The 23,332-nt window shown below is 45.5% G+C and overlaps 1 protein-coding gene across 1 annotated transcript in view; it reads left to right on the top strand.

The window, feature by feature from the left end:
- Positions 1-23,332, top strand: part of LOC138448042 (zinc finger protein 268-like) — a 194,035-nt gene that overhangs the window by 20,343 nt on the left and 150,360 nt on the right. The window contains exon 3 of the mRNA XM_069604583.1: positions 15,881-15,985. Coding sequence (XP_069460684.1) covers positions 15,881-15,985 — 105 coding nt within the window. The remainder of the gene's footprint in view (positions 1-15,880; positions 15,986-23,332) is intronic.

Below are 23,332 nucleotides of genomic sequence, written 5' to 3'. Positions count from 1 at the left end.
GTAATGGAGTTGGTTAAGAATCTTAAATTGTATCAGCTGTAAACCAGAGTTCAAAGACACAGATTTGGTAAGTTGACAGTAGCTGAGCCATTGTTCCTCGCTTAACATCATATCGAAATCTGTTTCCCAAGTCTATTTTATGGCATTCAAAGAACTAGAGAGCGACTGCACTAGCGTATATAATTTGAGACTCCCTTCTTCCTCCCATCAGTCGACCTTTATGGCGCACGTGCACTCATGCGTGGCAGGTTCTATTGGGATTGTTGGCCATTTCGCAGCAAACGCGGCACTCATGCAGTAGTACTGAAGCTGTTTTATTTGTCCGCCCCCACAGTGATAAAAAAATCTTCCAGACTAACATAGGTACCCCTAGGGAACATATGCGGAATGTTCAGTTGTTGTTGCAATGTTTTGTCGAAAGTAGGGGAGATACCGGGAAAATGCCGGAGTGGAACCTCAGCGTCATAGGGAACCGTCACCCTGATTCTTCTATATATCTTGGACCATGCATATGCAGTAGTAGTCATGTGGTCGAACTTACATGGGTCCCTGTGGCTGGGGCTGAAAATGACAGATCGAAGATCGAAAGGGGAAACTGCATATTTCTCGACAGGAATATGTGTGGCAGTATCATCTAGTTCAAACCAGTGTTTGGCGAATTGGGCTTGGGCGACCAAATAATATAATTCGAATCCCATGTGCATGAGTGTGTGTCTGAGAATTCCTCTATTTCTATCCAGAGGGATTCGCATTAGGGTCTTTGCGGATAGCTGGGGGCATCCTCCAACGCTTAGCGCGTGGGGGGAGACCGCTCAGTACCAAGCAAAGGGAGATTGGGGAGTGGTCCGAGAGAGTACGGGGATGGATATCGCAGATCGACACCGCATCAGAGAGAGATGAAGTAAGGAGCCAATAGTCTATATAAGATTCAGAATTGTGGACAGACGAGTAGTACGTATACCTTTTTGTCCAATGATTGGAGCATGCACCAAGCATCTATTAGGGGGATCAGTAGCATTATCTGTTGCAAAGTGGTGGCAGCACTCGTGAGCCTGCGTGGAGCCATGGAAGATCTGTCTAATGTTGTATCTAGGATGGTGTTGTAGTCACCGCCCCACAGCACTAGAGTCTTATCCAGTGGGGTGAGCATATTCGGTACTGGCCGGTAAAACTCTGGGTCTTCCAGATTCGGACCTTATATGTTAACCAGTACCACAATCTTCTCCCACACCAACAGGAATCTACCCAGAGTGCCGATCATACTTATCAAATATCAGAACCCCAATGATGGATGTATTGAGGTGAGAACCCCCCTGGACTATGTTGAATACTCTGTGCAATATCGTAGTGGGCCCCAGCGTGCGCTGAAACTAACATTTGGATTTTTAAGTGCGTGTGTCTCTTGGAGCATCAGTATCTGTGGGTTCTGTCTTGATACATATGCAGGCACCCTCCTGGCCCTAACTGGGTTGTTTAGGTCCGCACATTCCAGGAGAGCAGTCTAACTGTTAACCGCTGCTCGCACTCCCATCACGCGCCATTCACTACTGCTACATTAATTATGTGTTTGATATGCATGTATAAGTTGGGCACTGTCTGCAGTGACATGACTCTCAGTTTTTCAACCATTTAACAACCCCAACTGACCCGAGCCTTGTGCCAGGGGTAGAACATTGCAATCTCCGCCCCCACCCGCACAAACAACCCCAACACGATGATGACATCCCCCTGTAAACTTGCAGAACTTTCTGGAGGTGCGTATGTTGCGGCCCACAACCTCCACAGCTGGACGCATCCCATCCGGCTCAACATAACAGTTTTAGTTCAGTGTCACCCAGACACTTCTTTCTACAATCCAGAAAAAGGATATTGTACTCAGCATTTATCAGTCAGCTGGGCCACTTCTGTCCGCTTCAGGATGCAGAGGCATGTTCTGGTCCAGGCCACGCACCCGTGGTGGCAGTGGAATTGAAGCCTCAATAGAGTCCATTGAAGCAGCAGGATGTTCAACAAAATGAACTCGGCAGCCATGTTGCATACGTAGCTTTGCCGGGAAGATCAGTGCATACGGAACATGTTGCAGTCACACTTGCCATTTAAGTTGCTCATATAATCTTCTCTGGGATTGCAATCCAGCGGCGAAGTCCAAATAGATGTGTATATTGTGCCTGTCGTGATGAAGGGGCCCCATCTCTCTCGCCAGCCTGAAAACAGCATCTCTGTCCCTGTAGTTGAGCAGTTTGGCAATAATAGTACGGGGAGGGGCACCAGGCTTAGGCACAGGGGCCAGTGTTCGTTTGGCCCTTTCCACAAGGAAGTGATCCGAGAAGGATGCAGCGCCGAAGAAGGATTTTAACAGCGCCTCAACATATATTTCCATAGGACCCTTACAAGAGGATTCTGCCACGCCCACAATGCGAATATTGTTCCTCCGGGCCTGGATTCCAGGTCATCACACTTGCCGCACATTTTGGCTACCTCTCCCTTTAACAAGTTAATGTCTCGGGTGTTTTGACCAATTGAGTTTTCATTAGTGCTGATCCTGGCCTCGGCTTTTGTCACCCGGGTACTCTTCTTGTCCAGGCAAGCCTTTAGAGATCCAATGGTGGAGACAATATCGTCCAGTTTTACATTGACTGCTACAAACCCACTCTGCATGGTGGTGAGGAGGTGGTTGTTTAGAGGTGTTTGCATACAGTGTTGGAGGGTCACCAGGTGTTGGCGCCATCGCGGCTGGGGTTTGGCTGTTCGTGAATGAGTCCATTGGTCCTATTTTCATTTTCCTGGCACTGGCACCCCTTGTCATCACCAAGGGGTAAGAGTGTTGGTGTTGTCCAGCACACAATGCGATAGAAAAGGGGGCTCCAAGCAGTGATGTAAGGAGCACTTGGGTATTAAATGCGCACTGTAGCCCAGTTATGTAGAAAGTGACAGCCCAGCAGAGTTTCTTAACTATCTATGCAGGCATTGAACCTGTAGGGCGTGTTTCCTCTGTTGTGGCCCTCTCACGCCACTACTGAGTGTCACGTATAAAGTCAGTAGAGCACTGGATCGCTGTTCTGGCGTGGGGTCTCGTGAAAGGAACAGAGTCGATGGTATCGGATTGGACTCTGTGGCAGAAGTAGTAGGGCAAGCAAGCGTGGGACCTGCGTTCTACCCTGGGCCCTGTCACTGGAATTTGCAAGCTGCATTTTTTATGGCTCCACATAGCACCACCATAGCACCCTTACAAAGTGTATTCCAGACTCTGTATTCCTGGTGTTCTTCGTTCAGTGATATATCAAGGCCAGAGTGTCCAGTACACCAGTTTAAACAAAAAAGGAATGGAATGTGCTCTCCCATGTTCAACAGCTTTGACTGTGTATTAAAAGGATGAGTCCATGAGTAGGAAGCAGTTCGGGCAGAGTTCCGAGTGGTATGTCAAGTGAGTCGTACAATCCGGGTGGGCAGTACCAGGAGATGCATTCACGATATGGCTGCAATTTCCCTGAAGCATCAGGGGCCCACACTATCACCAGATTCCCCCGCTCGAAATCACATGTGGCAGTATGGTAGGCGGCTACCTCCCATCCCCACCGTGGGGGTAGTGTTGGCGTGTGGCACTGCGGGAACAATGTCCAACCACCAATGTAGCAGTCACAGTGGTACACTCAGCCCTACAGCCGGGTATCAGTACTTGTCCGTGTTATGGCCCGGCACACTAGTGGGTATCAAAGTGAGACTAGCAGGGGGTCCCAGTATCCACCGCAACACAGAGAGAAGAGCTTGCTGTGGCCTTACACGTATATGGCTATATTGGACAGTATGTGCAGTAAGAGGGGTTCAGCACAGCGATCCCTTCCGTCAATTAAAGTTCAGGTCATGTGTGTAGATAATTGCATGTGCTTAACGTGTGCTCTACATGGATCACTGCATGTCTGGCTGGTTCGGAGCGTCCGTCCTCATTCAGGGGTGCACTCCGACAGCGTTACAGCATGTGACGAACAAAATTCGATGAAATCTGTCTCCAGTGCGATTTCGCGGCAGTCCGAGAGCAACCGCACCGGGGTGGGGGTGGGGGCTCATGTTGGGGAGACTAAGGATCAGGCTGGTTGCTAGAGCGGAAGGGCCCCACACATCGGGGCTGGGCCTTAGCAGCAGGAGACTGTTCACCCCACCCTCAGGGCCGACACAGGGATTCCCCGGAGCAAGGAAGCTCACCGGGTTCAGGAGCTTTGTGATCTGGCCGTCCTCCTCACTCCACGCATCACGATGACAAACACGCTGATCCATCCCCACGACCCCTGCACGGGGTGGCAGCAGGGTGATGGCGCTCCCCAGTATAGCAGCCGGCTCACCACCGTACCCGGGTAGGCTGCTTCAGATCCCGCTTCGGCAGACTTAGTCTCGAGGGACGGCTGGTGCGCTTTCTGTGAGTCGCAGCACGGGAGAGGGAGGAGAGCTCACATCAAGGCGTAGGTGATAACAACGTAGGCTCCTCCCACCGCGTAGCCCAGGAGCATTGCGTCTGCCGCGGCATAGAGTGATTTCTTCACAGTACACAATGTCGGCTACTGTCATTCCTCTCCCCCGCACGGCCCTCTCAGCACGGATATCTCAACCAGGAAGCAACGGAAACCGTCTGTCTTTTTGGTCGGGTTGTTCCACCACACTTCCCACACAGGAATCAAGAGTTACTCGGCTAGGTGACCCCGAAACAGGATATTTTCTGCGAAAGGATTTTAGCCGGAGCAGCCTAGTCAGCCATCACACGTGTGCGCAACAGCAAACCCCCCACCCCCATGGGCTTGATTCATTTTAAAGTGCTTCACTTCAGCTTACATGGTGTGTTGTATACTTTCGAGAGAGTGATGAATGTGGTGCTCCAGCCCCGCCAGACCTTCTCAGGAGCATACGTGAGAGACTTTGTGATCTACAGCAACAGTTGGGTAAAGCAGCTATACCTAGTGGCCCAATGATTTTAAGAGGACGGCCTGGCAGCCAATCTAGCCAAATGCCATCTTGCCTTGTCATCTGTCAAGTACCTGGGCTCACAAGTTGGGAAAGGACCCAGATACCCTTGTGCGACCAAGGTGAAGGGTATCCAAGACCAAGAGGGAACTTTGTGCTTTTTGTTTGGGCCTGGTTGGCTATTACTGACGAGTTATGCCAAATCTTCCAACCATAAACAGGGAATTAACAGACAAATTCAATGGATCGAAAGCCATGGGAAAGCCTTTTGACTTTTGAAGAACTAGCCCATGTTACCCACGCCTCCTGATTATACCACACTACTTCGAAGTATCTATCTTTCAAACAAATGCCTCATGAGGCAGTCTAGGTACAGTGCTTTCACCAGTAAGGAGTGGGGTTGAGCAACAATACTTTTTATCAGCAGGTAACCCCAACAAAGGGAGAGAAATTATGCAGCCATTGAGTTTCAGCTAGCTATTCAGAGAGCTATAAAGGAACGAGAGTACTATCTCCCTGGCAGACAGTTTACTCTGATCATCAACCATGGCCCTCTTATGTGGTTGTCCAGAGCAAAGGAAATTAGGAGGTGATCAGGTGGTTTCCTGCCCTCCAACCCTACACCTTTTCAGTGGACTGATTTGGAGTACCTTATCAGGTATCCCATCAAGGTGCACTCAAGGGCCCAGGAAATAGCGGGGGATATGTGACTAGGTCTTCTGCCTACTTCTCGGGACAACCAAGTGGGTATACAAGTGACTGGAGGCCTCCACAAACCAGTGGATGATAGACATCTGGGACTATGGATAATTGCAGAAAGAAGAAATTGCATTAGTTTTGGTAAGATATTAACTAACCTTGGAATAAAGTTGACTGTAAAAAGTACACGGATACAAATATATTTTCAGGATAAATGCAATCACTATTCGCCAGCTTTCTTTTGCTGTTTCTACTGATTATTTTGGCGAGGATCCGATGCCCATGCTCTCTTGTTCTCCGTCAAGTGGTAGAGGAAAGTCATAGGACAAACCTATGGGAACCCCTCTCTCCTACTGCAAGCCTGAAGCCATACCCAAAATCCAATACCGTCAGAGATTTTCCTGCTACTGTTACAAACCAGTCTGCCAGTTTGCTGTTGCAGTGATGTCATTTCAGAGTATGAGGGAGACACTCGCTGAGATCTGGAAACCCACACTTAGTGAACATTACCAATTCACAGCTACTGTGGGTTTATTTGTGAGTGATACAAACCTGCTGATCAATTGCTTCCCGGCAAAGAATTCTCTGCTGAGGATGCAAAGTGGCATGTTTACTGAAAACTAGCATTATTTATAGCATTCTTGGTGAGGGACTGTTGTGATGACACCTGCTGCAGTACCTACGCGCCCCGTTAAATTAAAAGGGTTTGTCCATGAGAGTTGAGGTGATGTTAAAGATCTTGCGTCGCACCAGGTTTAGCTACTACGGAGACTTAGAGTCCCTCCACTCCGTTTGTGACAATATATAATGGTTGTGTTGAGCTATCCCTTGATAGTGCGCCAAAAAATAATGGAATGGCAAGTAGTGATGATTAATCAATTCCTGTTTATTTTTGTGATGTTAGAGCCTTTGTGGATGACACGTGTTTCGGCATTGGTAAACACAGGACACTCGTACATACGGAGGACTTCTTTGTATCAGGTGGGATTCATCCCTGTGAACTTCAGCACCTTTATGCATTATGCAGTGACTTATGAGCTATCTATATAGCCTGGATTCGATAAAGGCAGCTCTGCCGAAACACGTGTCATCCACAAAGGCTCTAACATCACAAAAATAAACAGGAATTGATTAATCATCACTACTTGCCATTCCATTATTTTTTGGCGCACTATCAAGGGATAGCTCAACACAACCATTATAGCATTATTTATACATTCAGAGGGATTGAAGAGATTGCCTGGGGCTTTTCCAGCAGCTGGTTCACACACTGGGGACACAGGAGACCTGCCTCCTTCACAGACAGCAGTAGGGAGCAGCAGGAAAGGTGGGTGGACTCCAAGATGATAGAAAGGCATGGCACAGACTTGGTTCATGACCTTAACCCCAAAGTAAGTCACAGAAAATCTAAAAAGAAAAGCCAATCCCAGCCTGTCCCCTATTGTAAAACACAGGTGTAGAGTCTTATGGACATCCTAGCCCGCGGTGGAACAGCACCCTTTAAAACTCCAAGACCACAGCCAGTCGGTGTGGGTTGCTGAAGAAGACGGTTGTGGCAGGCTGCTTGAGAGCAATACAAGTACTGGTTTGAAGGAGTGGGAAGAGAGAAAGAGGAAGATAGAACAGGAGATGGTGGTGACATGGGGGTGGAGGGGTACAGTTAGTGGGGAGGAGAAAGTGCTAACCTCAAGGTGGAACGAGCAGGAGCTGACCAGAGGTGACATTAGCTAGGGGGAGGCTCTGTTAACATTAAGGGTCAAAGAGGAGGGAGTGATAGTAGAAGGAAATAGCAAAAAGGGAGGAGTTGGAACCCAATCCTGCAGATAGAGAAAGCAGGAAGGAATGAGGAGGTCCAATGCAGTCATAAGGGGTGGGTGGAGGCACAAGACTCTGGCAAACTGGCCAGCAGAGGTTTAGCTAGGGCATCAGAGGGTCGTACGACCGGGATCAGAGGAAGGAGGGAGAGAGATCTTGCTGACAAATGGGGCGGCAAGCAGCGTGTGGGCCCGACTCCACATAGGGGAGAAGCAGAGACTCTGTTTTAGGTTGAAACATGTCTGGATTAGATGATGGCACTCTTGTTAAGTAAGATGAGAATTGCCTAGCATCATGCAAATGACACCTGTTGCAAAAGATGTTTGTTTACAACTTTCCTTTCATTGGCATCAATGGAACCCACCTCTATTTTCTATTACTTGAAATGTCTACAGACTTTTGGAGGCAAGTAAAGTCTTTCTGCTTTACTTCCCTTGCTCATCTCGCTGATTTTGGGGGTCCTGGTTAAACCATATGTTTAGCAGTGAAGGGGGACTTAGTCCCCTCTGCGGAATTCTTGTAATGTTTTTTACTGTAGCGCACTTTACCTTATATTTAAGAGCTGCAAGAGTACTATGTATCCCTTTTTCTGTAGTACAATTTTTTACATTTTTTTGATGTGCCTAGGACGTGGTAGGGGTGGCAGGATCATTGCTACCTTTTTTTCGGTGTACTCGCGTGCACATTTATATTTTACTGCATAATGCCATTTTGAGTTGCATGTTCTCATTATGGCCATGCCATGTGGTTTTCGCCCTGTCCTTAGGACATCTTGCTCCTTGGCCTTCTTGCTGCCACCTCAGCCTACATACCTGTTTTCTCGCCCTTCCTGTCATAAGGATTGTATGAAAGTCCACTCCCTAACTCACTTGCCGTGATCGGAGGAGTTCTGGCTAAGATTTACACACCTTCAGGGTAATCCCTAGGGTGGTTAGATAGGGAGAGTACCCCTAAGTCCTTTTTACTACTCTTCACATTTCTAAAGGGCTTTTATTCTGGAACTGTACTCCTCTATTGGCTTTTCCAAAGCTTATTCTTTGGGTGACTTTTAAGATTTCCGTCTCCGTACTCGGGTACTGACCTGGAGCTCTGACTCTCTTGAGGCACTAGACCTACTTACCTGGTTGTGAAGGAATGCTTAAACTATAGGGACCTTATATTTATGTGGCAGAGTATATGGTTTGGTATTTTATAGCACTGTTTTTTCACTTTACTCCTCGCACTCTCATCTCCAATTCTATTGTTATATCGCAAACCTAGCTTAGGAGTAACAGAGTGCTGTACAAGTCATAGAGCATACTTGCTAGCGAGCTTTTAACAGGTCATCAAGAAAACTTAGCAATGTCATAAAATTGTCAACTGATAAAAAATGTTTCATTAATTTTACATGCTTTTACTGTTTCTAATGTAAAATTGAGGTGATCTGACTGTGATATAACCAAGCCTGTGTGTGTGTGTGTGTGTAATTACATATTTACATACATATGTGTATATTTAGAGTCTAATGGCCGAATAAAGCAGTATATTTTGTTCCTCCTGTGTTGCTTGATTTATTTGAGTGCTCTATGTGTAGTTAACTGTAGTAGTATAAACTCACCACTATACACCTGACCACATATCTCCTGAAGTGTGCCTTGCTTCTCAGTCTACTTTATCTTGTTCGCGTTTGTCTATATCTATGTGTAAATAACCCTGCTCATGAACTAGGGTGGTCTTTCAGAACCCTCACACAGGGCTGGTTCTGAAAATGCATTTTACCAACACCCAAGTCCTCCTAAAAATGGAGTGGTACTTTGGTGTCGAACAAGACAGGTGCCAAGACAAAGCAATTTTAGCAAGCTACTGTGACCGCCAGCAATAGAGGGGCATTATCGTGTGGCGTAAGCAATTCAAATGGTGTAGGGAGCAGAAATGCAGGTGCATTCACAGAAAATGATGATTGGCTCGGGATCCAGTTTTAAACTGCCAAAATGGTCGTTGGTGTTGTGTAATGGCAGAACCGTGCATAAACCCACAGCCTGCCTGAGTTATGATAGGGTTAACTGATTTTCGGAGTGCACACCGAATGCTTGCAGTTCTCAGTTCTCTTGCTTTCAGAAGCACTATTTTCACCAAAGGTTCAGAATGACCAGAGTTACTGATATGTCCACATTCCAGACGAACTTCCCAGGTGGCTCCCACTATTTTTCCTAGCAAACAATTTGGTGAAGCTTCTAGATGGGTTTGCATAACGTTTGATTGACAGGCGCACTCCATAAAATCATGGTATCCACATGAGGGAGGGGAAATTCATCCAGTGAGCTAGCATTGTGTAAGTGCGGAGTGTCCTGGAACCGAAAGACCTCAAGCGGTTGTTCCTGTTTGCTGCATCTCACTGGCCACTGGCTTGACGGGGTGGCAGCACAGAGTATCCTGCCAAGTCCAGTGTCCAGTTAAGGGAGTCCCTGGCGCAGCCCATTACCTAAGGAACGTAAGAACTGTGCTCATTGTAACTTGCATTTAACTATTTGTCAGCATAATTTCCTGTGCAGTTTGTAGTGAGTATTTGGCTTGCCTTTTTATCTACTTATTGCAAAAATGAACGCAAAGTACAGCAGGTTTTACTTTCTTCTGAGTGAGTTCATTGTTTAAAGCAAGAATCGAAACTGCATTGGTGTGCTCGCTTTGGGCTGGCCTCGGTGTGAGCACACACACACAGATGGTACCAGCAGTGGTTACTACAAATACATTGATTGCAGTGTCTAGGCTGCTTCTCCGGAAGCAGGACTTTCGAAAGACCGCGTTACATTGCACGACGTTCAGTGTTGGGCTCCCAGGGTAGCGACCTAGAGAGCATCAGTGGAGACAGCTCGCCCCAGTACAGGTAAGTGGTAGGGATAGAGGGAGTCGGATGGCTGGGACGCACAGCTGAAGTAAGTGCGGGGGGCACCCGAAATGGACAGGGAGAGGGGGACATTTTACCGACCTTGCAGGGGACTGCCTATTCGCTTTGCCTTCCACATCATCTGTCTTTTGTTCAAGGTCTTCGGACCCCAAACAAAATACAAGCAAATAGTTGATCTCTAAATTAAATTTCCCATTTCAATTTAGCTCACTCAGTGTGACCCACGTTGCTAAATGCAAAGCAGATCTTATACCCACTCTTGAGGAGGAGGATTGGACGCAGATCTGCTCCTTGGCTGTGAACAGCTATCTGATCCCCAGGTTGTGCTTGGTACATTATAAAGACATATAGCGCTTTACTTTCGCCATATTGTATGGGATGGATTGGACTAGGTCAGACGCTTGCCCTTGATCTGCTACCCAACCACCTGAGTTGTTTCATCTGGCCTGATCATTTACTAAACTCTATAAATATTGGAAGGAGGTGACACGTGTGAGGGTTGCTTATCAATCATGTGGTGAAACGTTCAGCAATGGGCTGTCTGTTTGTGAACCATCTGGTATTTATTACAATGCATAGTGTTTATGCAAAAATGCCCTGTATAACAGGCAGCCACGTTTACAGATACGATTAATATTAATGACTGTGAACCAGATCTTTGTTAACTTTCCACCCTGCAGTGATGCTCTAATGATGGATGGGAACGTTTTTCACATGTTTTGCACTCTTTACAGAATAGAAACTCCTCATGAGAAAAGATTCCTTGATGTCATACAAAGGGGAAATATATGTTATATTTGAAACCTGATGTATAAACACTGGAAAGTTATTTTGCTGTGAATGCCCCGTGTTGCTGACATTTACTTTCATGAAGGTGGTTTGGTGGAGGGAAGTGTTGCAACATGGGAATATCTTTTAGAGTTGAAATAATAGCTCTTCTTGTGCAATGTTTGGCTGAGAAAGGTTGGGATGCATACTGTATTTTCACATACTAAAATGATGAATTTGCTTGTCCAGAATAACGACAAGGCGGTAAAAGCTGGAAATTGAGATTTGATCATCTCAAGCTGGAATACACAGGGATTCACACATTTATTGGAATCCGGAGGATCATTAGTATTCCTGGAGCAGAGGGAAATCTTTATGCTGCAGGAGGTCTGGTTATTATCTGATCTGTTGATTGATGGCTATCAAATCTTCGTAATTATGGTCAATAAGGGGTCACGAGAACGCCCATATGGTGGCCTCATCATTGGAGTAAAAAATCATTCAAAAGCAGTAGAACTAGTGTAAGGAACTCATGATGACAACAGTAAAGAAAGATACAAGTGACCACAGTTCAAGAATATGTATTAAACTGTTAATTGCATGGTGGAAAAATGCCTAACCTAAACCTAACTCAAATGAAAAATAAGGTAGTCCTTGTGGCGTCTTGCCAAAGTAAAAAGCATATACTAAGAAAAACCTATTGCCAATTGCTTACAACTAATTACAGAAAGAGTGTGGGATAGGATATTCAAAATAAAGAAGAAAGTGTTCACAAATAATAAATCAGGATGTGATTGCCTCAAAGTCTCTAGCCTTCTAGGGCTGATGCTCTCAACAAACAAACACAAAGTTCTGTTCTACAAACACTTTTGGGTGATGGCTTCACCTTGGGGTCCCCCTCTTCTGAGCACTGACCCCTCAGACTACTTTGGGTAATCTGCTACTAAGGGATCGAGCCCACACTAATAGATCCTGTTTTGGGGATCTTACCCCGTTACTACTACAGTGACAATAGTCCTTTGGATTGGTCTCATACTACTACGGCCCAGATTTGAAAAAGGCTTAGTATAGCCGAAACATGTTATCGTTTATGGGCTTTTTTCGTTTTTGAATGTGTGACAATGCAACACAATTAACCAAACATATATTTTGATGGCGCTGAGTCCTGGAATCTCTTCTGTTTCATACTTTGGGTGAGGGCTTCCCCCCTGGGTCCCCCTCTTCTGGGCGCTGACCCCTCAGACGTATTCAGCAAATTAACCTGACAGTTCCTTTTTCAGTGAACTTTGGGTGGTAATTTTCCACCCCTGGATCTCCCTCTGCCGGACTCGGAACCCAGAAGACAAGGGGGGACAATTCCCTTCCCCTTGTCTTGCATTACTCACGCTTTCACAAATCTAAATGTCTTTTTAAACAGTTTTCGACCTTTGCCCCTGGTTGTCAGCTACCCTCCACCAGGTTCACTCTAGCCGACTTTTGTTTGTCAGCTTCCCTCTGCCGGGTTCACTCTCGTCGACTTTGTAACACATTATTTTGGATAGTCGGCTTCCCCCTGCCAGGCTCACTCTTGCCAGCCTTTACCAACAATTCCTCTTGGGACTTGTAGACTTCGCCCCTTTTCATTAGCATCCCTCGTCCAGGTTCACTCTTGCTAATTTCCATGAAACGCAGTTCATGTGCTAATTTTTAACATGCAGGATTCACTTCCCTTAGCTTTCACAGTTCTCTGTTGGTCGACTTTCGACGGTATCGAAAATTTTACGAGACCCCTGTATGACCACTTTGACTGTTCTTCGCCTCTTCCCAATGCCTTCTGGCTACGGTAGTCCTTACCATTGGGTAATCGTCCAGAGTTTCCTGCATGAACACCCAGGTGGTGTCGGACTCCTCTGTATCTGGTTTCCCCCCTCTTTCTTTTATAGTATCCTTTTGCTTTTCAAAGTTCAATTTAGACTTTGGCTACTTTTCATTCAACACAGTTCGGTTTCTTATCGATACTCCCCTCGACTCACCGGCTGTGATGAACTGCTTGGCTTTCTGCTGTCTTGGAGTCAAGGTTTGCACCACTGAGACCAGCGTCTCTCCCCTGCTTGGTAATCAGAGGAGGGGGGTCTCACGCACCAGGCATATCTGTTGAAATACACATTGGCTATTGTTCGCTGACTTATTGTTCCCTCTGAGGAGGTTCCACAGTCCTTGGTCGTAAAGGGTAAGGTCCACTCTCTTCTTGTCTCCCCCTCGGTCTGCCCGTCTTTCTCCTCTTCTTGAACTGCTTTGTTGAGTTAGCACTTACGTTGTGCGTTCTGCCTTGCTCATCCTGTGTTCTTGCGCTCCACCTTTTATTCCTTTGGGAAAAGGAAAGGGTTGTCAGATGTGTGTTGTTCTGATCAATTGCCTGACTTTGCCTGACCCTTGGGTAGGTACATGTCAGGTGAAGGCCTTTAGTGTAAGTCTGTTGTCATTCGTTTCGGGAGAAAAGATTTGGGTAGGAAAAGATGGGGTGACATGAGGAATGATATTCTTCATCCTAGGGGTTTTGGTAAACTCAGGAGGGTGAGATTGGTAGGGTTTGTGAAACAAATGAAAATTATCAGAGTTGTTACTGAGTTATTACTGTGATCTGAACAGGAGGGAATGTGGGAATGGTAGTGTGCTGTCTGGACAGATTGAGAGTGTGGGAAATAATAATCATATGGATCTGGAGAAGAATGATCGGGAGTATTCGGGGAGGTAACACAAAAACAAGGATTCTGGGGTGTGTGGTTTTTTAGTGCAACAGGGTTAAGGGGGTTGGGTTTGATGGGTATGGCGGGGTCATTGGATTGGTAGATGTTATATTGCCTATAATGGCTTCAGAGGTCTCGTCTTCCTCTCCCTCTTCCTCTGTTTATTACTGTGCCTCACCTGGGGTCTTTCCCTGAATACAAGCTTGGATTCCCTTTTTCCCGGGGATTCTCTCCCTTCCTTCCACCCCTGGGGTTGGGGTCTGAGGGCATTGCCAAGCCATCTGAATAAGGGACTCCCAGGGCTGGCTAGGGAGAATACCCTCAGGTTTCTAACACTAGTCACTGATGGCGACTGTCCACATGTGCTGGCAGTTAGAGTGAATACAGGCAGCACTAATAGGAATATAACCCTCACCAATGTATATGATCCTCCGGGTTTGGCTAAAACCGATGACACCTCACTGAATTGGTATCCAACAGGATTGGGAAGGTCAAAAGTACTGACGAACAAGCACATATGTATGTGGGGGGGGGGGGGGAATTTTAACTCGAGATGCAAATGTCCAAATGAAATTAACAGAACTGACATTGTTAAAAGTAGGTCTGCAATTGAAAATTAAACAAAAGATTCACCCAAAGGGAAAACGTGGCTAAATACCATGACATCATGGGACTGTTGCCTTTTGAATGGGAGAGTAGTGGGTGATATCCCAGACGGAAATACCTGGATGTCTGGGACTAAAACAGCAACATTAGATTATTTCTTCTGCAATTCACCTGTTCTCAACTATGTTAAGAGGTTAGTCATCTCCGAAACGACCTTCAGCGATCATTTTATACTTACACTTACAATTCAGTGAAACAATGCTAAAAGGCACATAGGGCATGTTGGGGAAATGGAAAGAAATGCTGCTGGTAGTAGGATCTTATGGACTGAAAGAAGTATCAGTAAAGCGGGAGACTACTATACACTACAGGCCGGAAAAAACTATTATCTAAAGCGGCCTCCTTAACGGCAAACGGTATTGAGTAAATTATCAAGGATAAGGATAGTGCCTCTATGTTGGCTATACAAAAAAGCCATCATACCCTACTGACTATCAACACTTTATTTGCAGCAATGTAGCACAGTTTGTGTTGCATCGACTAGGCGAGTTCCTGCATTTGGTCTACTATTTTAGAGTGGTATGCATTACCCATCATTAGATTTACACTAGGACTGCTTAATACGACGTATGCTTCATGGCTATATCTGTAGTGATATATGCATTTCTTTCTCTAAGTGTATTGCTCTTTTTGTGTATAGACTGTCTATTTCATGCCCAGAACCGTGCAGCTGTTTGCATTGCTTTCACTAGATCTGCATGAATAATAGCACACTTGCATATAGCACTAGGTACCAGATTCTACCTGTGCCTAAACTCTTTAGGTGCTATTATTACCCAACTCAAGCATACTCTATTAGTCAATATTAAAAGGGTGAAGGGATGAGTCAGCTTTACCAGGTTTTGACCTTTGTGACTCCAGGTTGTGCTCTTATCGGAAGCCAGCACATACCTTGCTGTGCTGTAGTACTGTCCATCTTAACAACTGGGTTTATAGCAGCAGTTTACAAAATTCAGCCCAATCCTCTACTGCTGTATTCTTTGCTTTCATTGTGCCTTTGGATGATTGAATGCTTTCTTTGTGTTTGATCCATTACTATAATGCTCTATCACAGGAGTAAAAATGTCAAGATGCAGGGCATAACAAGTCACTTGCCCCCTCAATTCTCCACATCCACACAGCACACCATTTATTACTTGCCACAAGTGCACATTTTCATCCCTGCATCCATTGCTTTCTATATACCTGGGAGTAATATACTTATTCTTACTCACATTGCACCCATCACCTTTTAGGTTTTTCCTGTAGATAACAACCCTTCCTCTTATAAAATGTTTCCTGATTGGTTCCCGGGTCATTACTAGATTATATGTGTATGCCTGAGTGGCTGTTACATCGACTGAATGGTCAATCTGTCTTTTGTAATGAGCAGGTTGTACAATTCATGGTACCTTACTACGGATGAATGGGGAAGCAGAGATGAATATCGAAGACTTGCAGTGTTCAGAAAGAGCAAACAGTTGCGACCCTTCATCAAGTAAGTGCACATGTTTAAGAGCAAGAGGAGGTATGTCCAAAGCTGACTGTGCATGAATCTAGTTTTCTCTTTATTTCATATAAAAATGTGTTTCATTTCAGTACACAGCAACAAAATGGTAATAAGAAAGGTAATGATTTCTAAAGAACAAGTAAAGTTAAAGAGGACATATTTTCATAAAACAGTAGCTTTAGATCAAAAATACGTATCTTTCTTGGTGTTTGGATGCATCTGTATTTTAACTCAGCTAGGATATGGTTAGTAGGTTTTTATCCTGCCCATCCATTCCAATCTAAATATTGACCATTTAACATGGCAGGCAATTTTTCCATTATGCCTAGATTCAGACAAGCTCAGTCAGCCCATCATTGGCTGCCTTTAGCAACCCTCTTCTACAGTACATGTAATCAACAGTGTTAGCGAGAATTCTCAGAAAGGTGCTAATTCCCCTCTACCTTAGAGACCCACAGCTCTTTTTGCTGGACTTTAGGACTTTTCATTTCTAACCTGGAGAGAGTGAGGCCCTTTTCCCACACTCTCATGTATTTTCTATGTGATTTGGACTCTGTGTTTCTTTTGATTTTGGAGTCTGACAAACTCCATAAGGCATCATCTTTGCATTGTGTCACACAGCACCTTCAGTGCAGTGACACAGGGAAGTCTCTCAGATGTCCCAAAGGTTTAAATACCTTCTCTTGGATAAAACTCCCTTAGTCTGGGGGCGGGGGGCAGTGTTAGGGAGTATTCTCTGAAATGTGCTAAATTCCCTCTCCCTTAGAGACCCCAGCTCTTTTTGCGGGATTTAAGGACTTTTAATTTCTAACCTGGAGAGAGTGAGACCTTGTCCCACTCTGTCATGTATTTCTTCTGTGATTTGGACTGTGTTTCTTATGCCTTTAGAGTCTGACAAACTCCATAGGCATCATCTTTGCATTGTGTCACATGGCACCTTCAGTGTAGTGACACAGGCAAGTCTCTCAGATTTCCCAAAGGTTTTAACACCTTCTCTTGGATAAACTACTGTTTCCAAGAGCAGTGAAGTGAAATTGACTTTACTTACATTTGTAACTTTCTAGACCCAGCACACAAATTACAATGGGGTTTCGGAGGGGTTACTTAATATGCCATTTGCCTAGTTTATCATGTAACATTTTTATGTTACCCTTTCTACAATGATTGGCTGGTGGCAGTGGTTTACTTTTTCCTACCATTGTGTGTTTTTACCATGGGCTGCAAATGCAGCTGCAGTAAGACACCCATGGGTGCCATTTTGTCAAAATGGCCCCAGTCTTCTTTTTTCGCCATTTCTTGTTGGAAAAGTCTGCATGTCAAACCAGGTTTGGTCCCTTTGTTCATTTTGTCTTTGGTGGGATTCACTGGTGAAGTCCGCCTCTGGTTCCAGCGTGTGTGGCACAGACAGGAAGCGAGGGAGGTGCCAGAAACTCCCTGTGCTTATTCTCCCTGGTTATAGGAATGCACCCAAGGGTGATTGGCTGGAGGGCAGTCCTCGGAGGACAGCCACCCTGCTGTGTGATTGACAGCTAGGCTGCAAATGAATGGGAGAAACCTGCCTAAAAGGGCAAGGCTTTTTGCTTGGAAGGCAGAGTCGACCACAGGACGCAGGAATCTGAAGAAGAACTTAGATGAGACACCTGCTGCAACTCCTGGACCATTGGTTTGCCCGGTGAAGTCCTGCTGCTGTGCTGAAGCTCCGAATTCGCCTCGACTACAGAAGCCCTGCAAGGATGACTTCTCCCCTTGGGATGGTGGGACCAATCAACCCCAAAGTGAACTCTTCTGGACATTCTCTCGGAGCTGGCTGTACTTCCATTGCTGCTGCAGGAACCGAAGTGCCAGGGAAAGGAACACAAGATTAAGTGCATTCCTTTTAAGTCGGACCCGAACTCCAGGAAGATCCTCTGGACTTCCATGAAGCAGGACTGAGCCACCTCAACAGAGTGCTGGAACCCAGATGCAAGGAAAGTCCAAGAAGGTATCTGAGAGACCGCATTGGTGCTATTTGCTATAGACGCGAGGAGCTGAAACCGCAAAGTGCTGCTGAATTGAATATTGCCCATTGCTGCCGCCGACCTTCAAATTGTAGTGCAGGAGTCCCCAGGCGTCCTCCCTTCTTGTCCCCATGACTGAGGTCCAGGAACAACAGGATCTGCAGAGCTACACAGGAACAGAAGCCAGCTGGAACAATTTCTTCTAAGCAAAGGTACTGTAAAGTTAAGAGGACTTACCTCTTGTTGTGTAGCCTTGTTCTCAGTTGAGACTTGTCTTGTTTGCCATTGCAGAGTTGTTTGCAGCTTTGTCCTTCACAAGCCTCCCAGCTTTTGGCCCTTCAAGTGATCTTATTTCTCCAAACTTTTCTAAAAACATTGTGCAATACTTTTTTTCTCACCTATAAGAAGATCTCCAGCTCCCCTAGACTCTGCTCAACTAACATTGTTTGTCATGGCTCCCTGAGAGACTTTTCCTACCTCTGACTTTGCGCTTTTACCTTTCCCCCAGGAAAGGGTTAATTTACTTTGCATTGGGGGGTTCAGTTCATTAATTATTTGTTAACCTTTGTTTTATTCCCCTTTCTCACCTTTGCACTAAACTCAGTATTACTCTAAATGTACCAGTGATGAATCAAATCAATGTCCACAGTGTCCTAGCTATTTTAAGTCACATGAGGGTGTAGGAAGTGTCTGTGTGCCATCCACAATGGGTATAATCTGATTTATAGAAACTAAGAGTGTGTTTTGAAGTATATTTTAAGTGTTACATGTTTTGCTCCCTTCTGAAGAAGGCTTATATAATTGACTATTAAACAAATTAATAATTGTTTAAGCAAGAAACCTTGAGTGTAAGAGTGTATTTGAATACTTGTCACTGTGATTATCTGTGTAAAAACCCTACTGCTCACATTGACCCCTCTATAGATAAGCCTGGCTGCTCAGGCACACTACCAACCTGTGTAGTACAGATTTAAACCAAAGGTTGGGTTACCTATTGCCAGGAGGACAAGGTTGGTGTAGTCTCCCAAAGGGCACTGCCCACAATCTTGCCTTACACTCGTGGCAGGCGGTGAGGTTCTGTTGTAGAGTTGTTACATTGAGTATTTGCTTTACATTTGTTCAACTAAAAACCTTCATAAGGCTAAGCTCCACTAGAACAGCAATTATAAAATGCCAAATGTGGATAACCTCAAGCAGGAAGCCCTGCTCATTCTAACAGTAGAACAACTGAAAGATATGTGTAAGATCTGGAATATTCCTGTTAAAGTAAAGAAAAATGAATTGATTACAAGTTTGTTAGATAATCAAAAGATGGCTAGTAGTCCTGTAACTCCTGCTAATCCAGAAAATGTGGAAATTGATAATTTGGATGATAATTCGGAGTCTCACTCTAATGTCTTAGAAGAGTCACAGGAGAGAGATGAGTCCCAGGATAGGTACCCCTCTTGCCTCAGCAGGCCTTTTTGCCTCAACCTATGTCCACTGGGACCCCACAAGGTCCATCACTGAGTCCAGAATATGTGTCTCTTGAGAAAATGAGACTTGAATTTAAAAGGTTGCAAGGTCAAGCTGAAGCCAAACATCAGGACATCAAACTCAGGAAATTGGAAATGCAGCATGCTCTTGAAATGAAAAGATTGTCTCTTGAAAATGTTTCCCTCTCAGAGTCCTCTAGGTCTTCCAGTCCCAAGAGGCCTTGCCTGCCCAAAGAAGCAGTGAGTATGTATGATGCGAAACTTGATATTTTGGATTGGTTGGGTGCTTTTGTATACAATCATGGGATTCAGGGTCTCACAGGGAATCACTTGATTCCCTGGCTTTTGTCTAGGCCCTCCCAGGTTGCAACTGATGCTGTAATGGAGGTGGGTGAACTTAAAAGACAGGAGTATGAGAATGTGAAGCTGGATTTGGGAACACTCCTTCCCAGTACCTTAAGACGTTTAGGACCCTCAAAAAGACTGATGGTACCCCTTCAGCTACCTGGGGGTGTGAATGTTTGAAAAACGTAGATGGATGGGTTAAGGGATACAGAGTGAACTCCTTTGAAGGAATGATAAATCTATCTTGTTGGAATCTATTGTTGATGCCTGCTCTCCTGAGCTGAGACAGCACCTGGCTGACTCAAAAGAGATTGATCCTAAGAAGCTAGCAAAGGCTACTGACTTGTGGGTTGCCAACAGGGCCACTCACAATGCTTCTGGGGCCACTCATAAAAAGGATGAGGGGAAGCAGCACAAGAAAGGTGACAAAGAGAATTCTAAATCCAACCACCCAAAAGAGGGCCACACACATGAAAAGGGTAAGCCATATGGGAAACCAAATCAGTCTAGTGAAACCTCTGGTGCTAAACCATAGGGAGGTCAGCAGAAACCCCCATTCCAGAAAACATTTGGTAAATGTTATGCTTGTGGGTCAACTGACCATATGGAAGGGTATCCCAGATGCAATAGTAAGCCTTCAGGGGTCCACAACGCCTCCTTCCCTGAGGGAGAAGTTCATAGGGAAAGTGGAAACAGGTGCAAGTGGATCTAGGTCATCTGGCATAAGCCCCGCCTACCTGGTGCCTTCCTGGTTGCTGCTCGTTTTCACCACTTAGCAAGCCCTGCCCACCTGGTGCCTTCCTGGTTGCTGCTCTTTTTCCCCACTTGGCAAGCCCCGCCCACCTGGTGCCTTCCTGATTGCCGCTCTTTTTCCCCACTTGGCAAGCCCCGCCCACCTGGTGCCTTCCTGGTTGCCGCTCTTGTTCCCTACTTAAGGAGCCCTCCAGCCTGTTTTCCTTTGCAGATGGGGAGCAGGTGCAAGTGGATCTTGGTCACCTGGCATAAGCCCTGCCCACCTGGTGCCTTTCTGGTTGCCGCTCTATTTCCCCACTTAGCAAGCCCCGCCCACTTGGTGCCTTCCTGGTTGCCACTCCTTTTCCCTACTTAAAAAGCCCTCAAGCCTCTTTTCCTTTGCAGAGGGGGAGCAAGTGCAAGTGGATCTAGGTCACCTGGCCTAAGCACCACCCACCTTCTTAGCCCTGCCTCTTCCTTCCTGCTCTTAACTCTTAGATCAAGGGCGTCTCTCGCACAGGCGTCCGAAGTGAAGGGCAGACAAAGAAAAGGGCAATTCATGTTCGGACCAGGAGAATCCAGGGTCCGAACCCCTGCTTAGACAGCAGGTAAGCATGCACCAACATGTGTTTACTTTCTCTGTCCCCACAGGCCATCCCCACCCCTCTGTTCCCCACGTGATGTTCCCTTCTGCTCCCCCTTCCCGCACACAGGTGTTGCCTGTTTTGCTTGATTCTTCTACCCTACACCCCCTCCCCCACTCTAGCCTACTTCTGCAGGAGTCTGTCCTGAAACATTCTGGTTTCACCATCACCGTCTTGTGGCCAATGCTGGATATTACTTTAATGGACTTCATTGATTCACGGTACATCACCCTTCTCATGGTAGCCCTGAATCGTGCTGTTCCCATCTTCATCTTGTATCCTGGCTTGCAGCATTATGTGTTACTACTGACTTCTGCAATTGTATTTGCTCTCCCCACTTGCTTCTCCACTATTTTTGACTGCTTACTCTTTGTTCTCTCCTCCTCACCCTTCCTCCCCTTTCTATCTCCTCCCCTTACTTTTTTCTATGCACTTACTCTATCTGAATTGTCCCTGGACCTAGGATGATAGCAACCTCGTCTGTCTCCCCCCTGCCCCTTACTTGTCCCCCCTTGCAGCACTATATGAAATGTGCGGGCTAGTACGATAGTCGCTTCCTCCCCTCCCTTTCTGCACCCCTCTCCCTCACTTTTTTGTTTTCTCCGACTGTACCAGAAATGTCATCAGGCCTAGTATGGTAGTCGCCTGTCTGTTTCCATTTCCGGCCCACTCTCCCCCTCCCTCCCTTCCTTATCTATATGTCTTAGCTCTTGCACTTTCTGAAATGTCGTCAGGCCGAATACGATGGTTAATTTCACATCCTTACTGTCCATGGCCTATAAGAATGTCATTGTATTGTCCCTTGTTCCCTCCCTTGCCTTGAAGCACTTTGAAACACATTGTGTAAAGGCGCTATATAAATAAATATCATATCATCTATTGGCTGAAGACCCAATTAGAATCTCAGCCAGTGTTTCTTTAGTGTCTCTGGGGATGTGGGGACAGCAGAATGTAGATGTGTATAACTCTATTGCAGATAACACCAAAGAATATTACAGGGACAGTGTACTTGTGAATGGTCAGGAAACACCTGCCATTAAAGACACTGGGTCCAACATTACAGTGGTGGATACAAAATATATAAGGGCGCCTGGCTATGCCCTGAAAGACCCAGGTGGGTGTATGTTTTAATAATCGTAGAAATCAGGGTGAGAGGTCCCATATTGCATATCTGTTTCATGGAAACATATGTGTGTTGAAAGAGGGATTAGATCACAAAAAAGTGTGTCAACCTTATTCACGTCTTTTAAAAAATAAAATGTGGGGATAGAGTACCCAGAGACATTCAAAGTTGGTTTTACAAAGCATATGATACAGGTGAGTACAACCCAGTCAGATGGACTGGATTTGGATGAACAAACAACATGTTTTGCTTTCATTCAACGACATATTGTGTTTTACAAATACATTGTGGACACAGAATAACTGTCAGTGAAAATAACAAAAGTATGCCAGTGTGTGGTATCAACACTGGAGCAGTAATGAAATTGTCGACACTATGGTGTTTCGGCCTAGAGTCAAGCTGTTCAATGAAGCTTGTGTGTGCAGGCCTTCATCAGGACGTGTGGAAAGATGGTGGGTCCAAATCCTGGGTTCTCTATCTACAAGTATTAATGGGGAAAAATATTGAACAAAAGTGGAGTGACCTTGAGGAAATTAAGTACATAATTTAAATAGCTCTTAAAGTTGTTCCATACTGAAAAAGGGGGACGCTATGTTGGAGAAACATGGCATTAGTCTTACCTTAGACTCTAACGTGCTATGGTAAGTACAGTGATCCACTCTGACGTAGATGGGATCTGACGTGTTAGTAGCCAAGAAAGGATAAATGGTTGTGGCAGGGAGATGACTACCTAAAACGACACAAGAAACCATATAATGGTTTAAAAATTGTTTTAAAAAAAGCCTAAAAAGGCTATATTATGGGTGACTGGTATGGAACACGAGTGGGTGCTTACCTCCTGATAGATCTTGTTTCTGTGAGTCTTGACCGTGTATCTAGTTCCCGAAATGGTAGAGACAGCTGTACTCTGTATCAGCCGTAAGCTCACGATATCTGTGGAGCGAGTAGTGTACTATAGCGGGTCACAAAACATATAGAATTGCCCATTGTAAAAGCTTGTAGTGACAGTGCACCCCCGG

This window comes from Ambystoma mexicanum, chromosome 3q, assembly GCF_040938575.1.
Source record: "Ambystoma mexicanum isolate Mex_15411 chromosome 3q, UKY_AmexF1_1, whole genome shotgun sequence".
NCBI lineage: Eukaryota > Metazoa > Chordata > Amphibia > Caudata > Ambystomatidae > Ambystoma > Ambystoma mexicanum.
The sequence above is the reverse complement of the archived record's forward strand: the minus strand, read 5'-3'. Positions and strand labels throughout refer to the sequence as shown.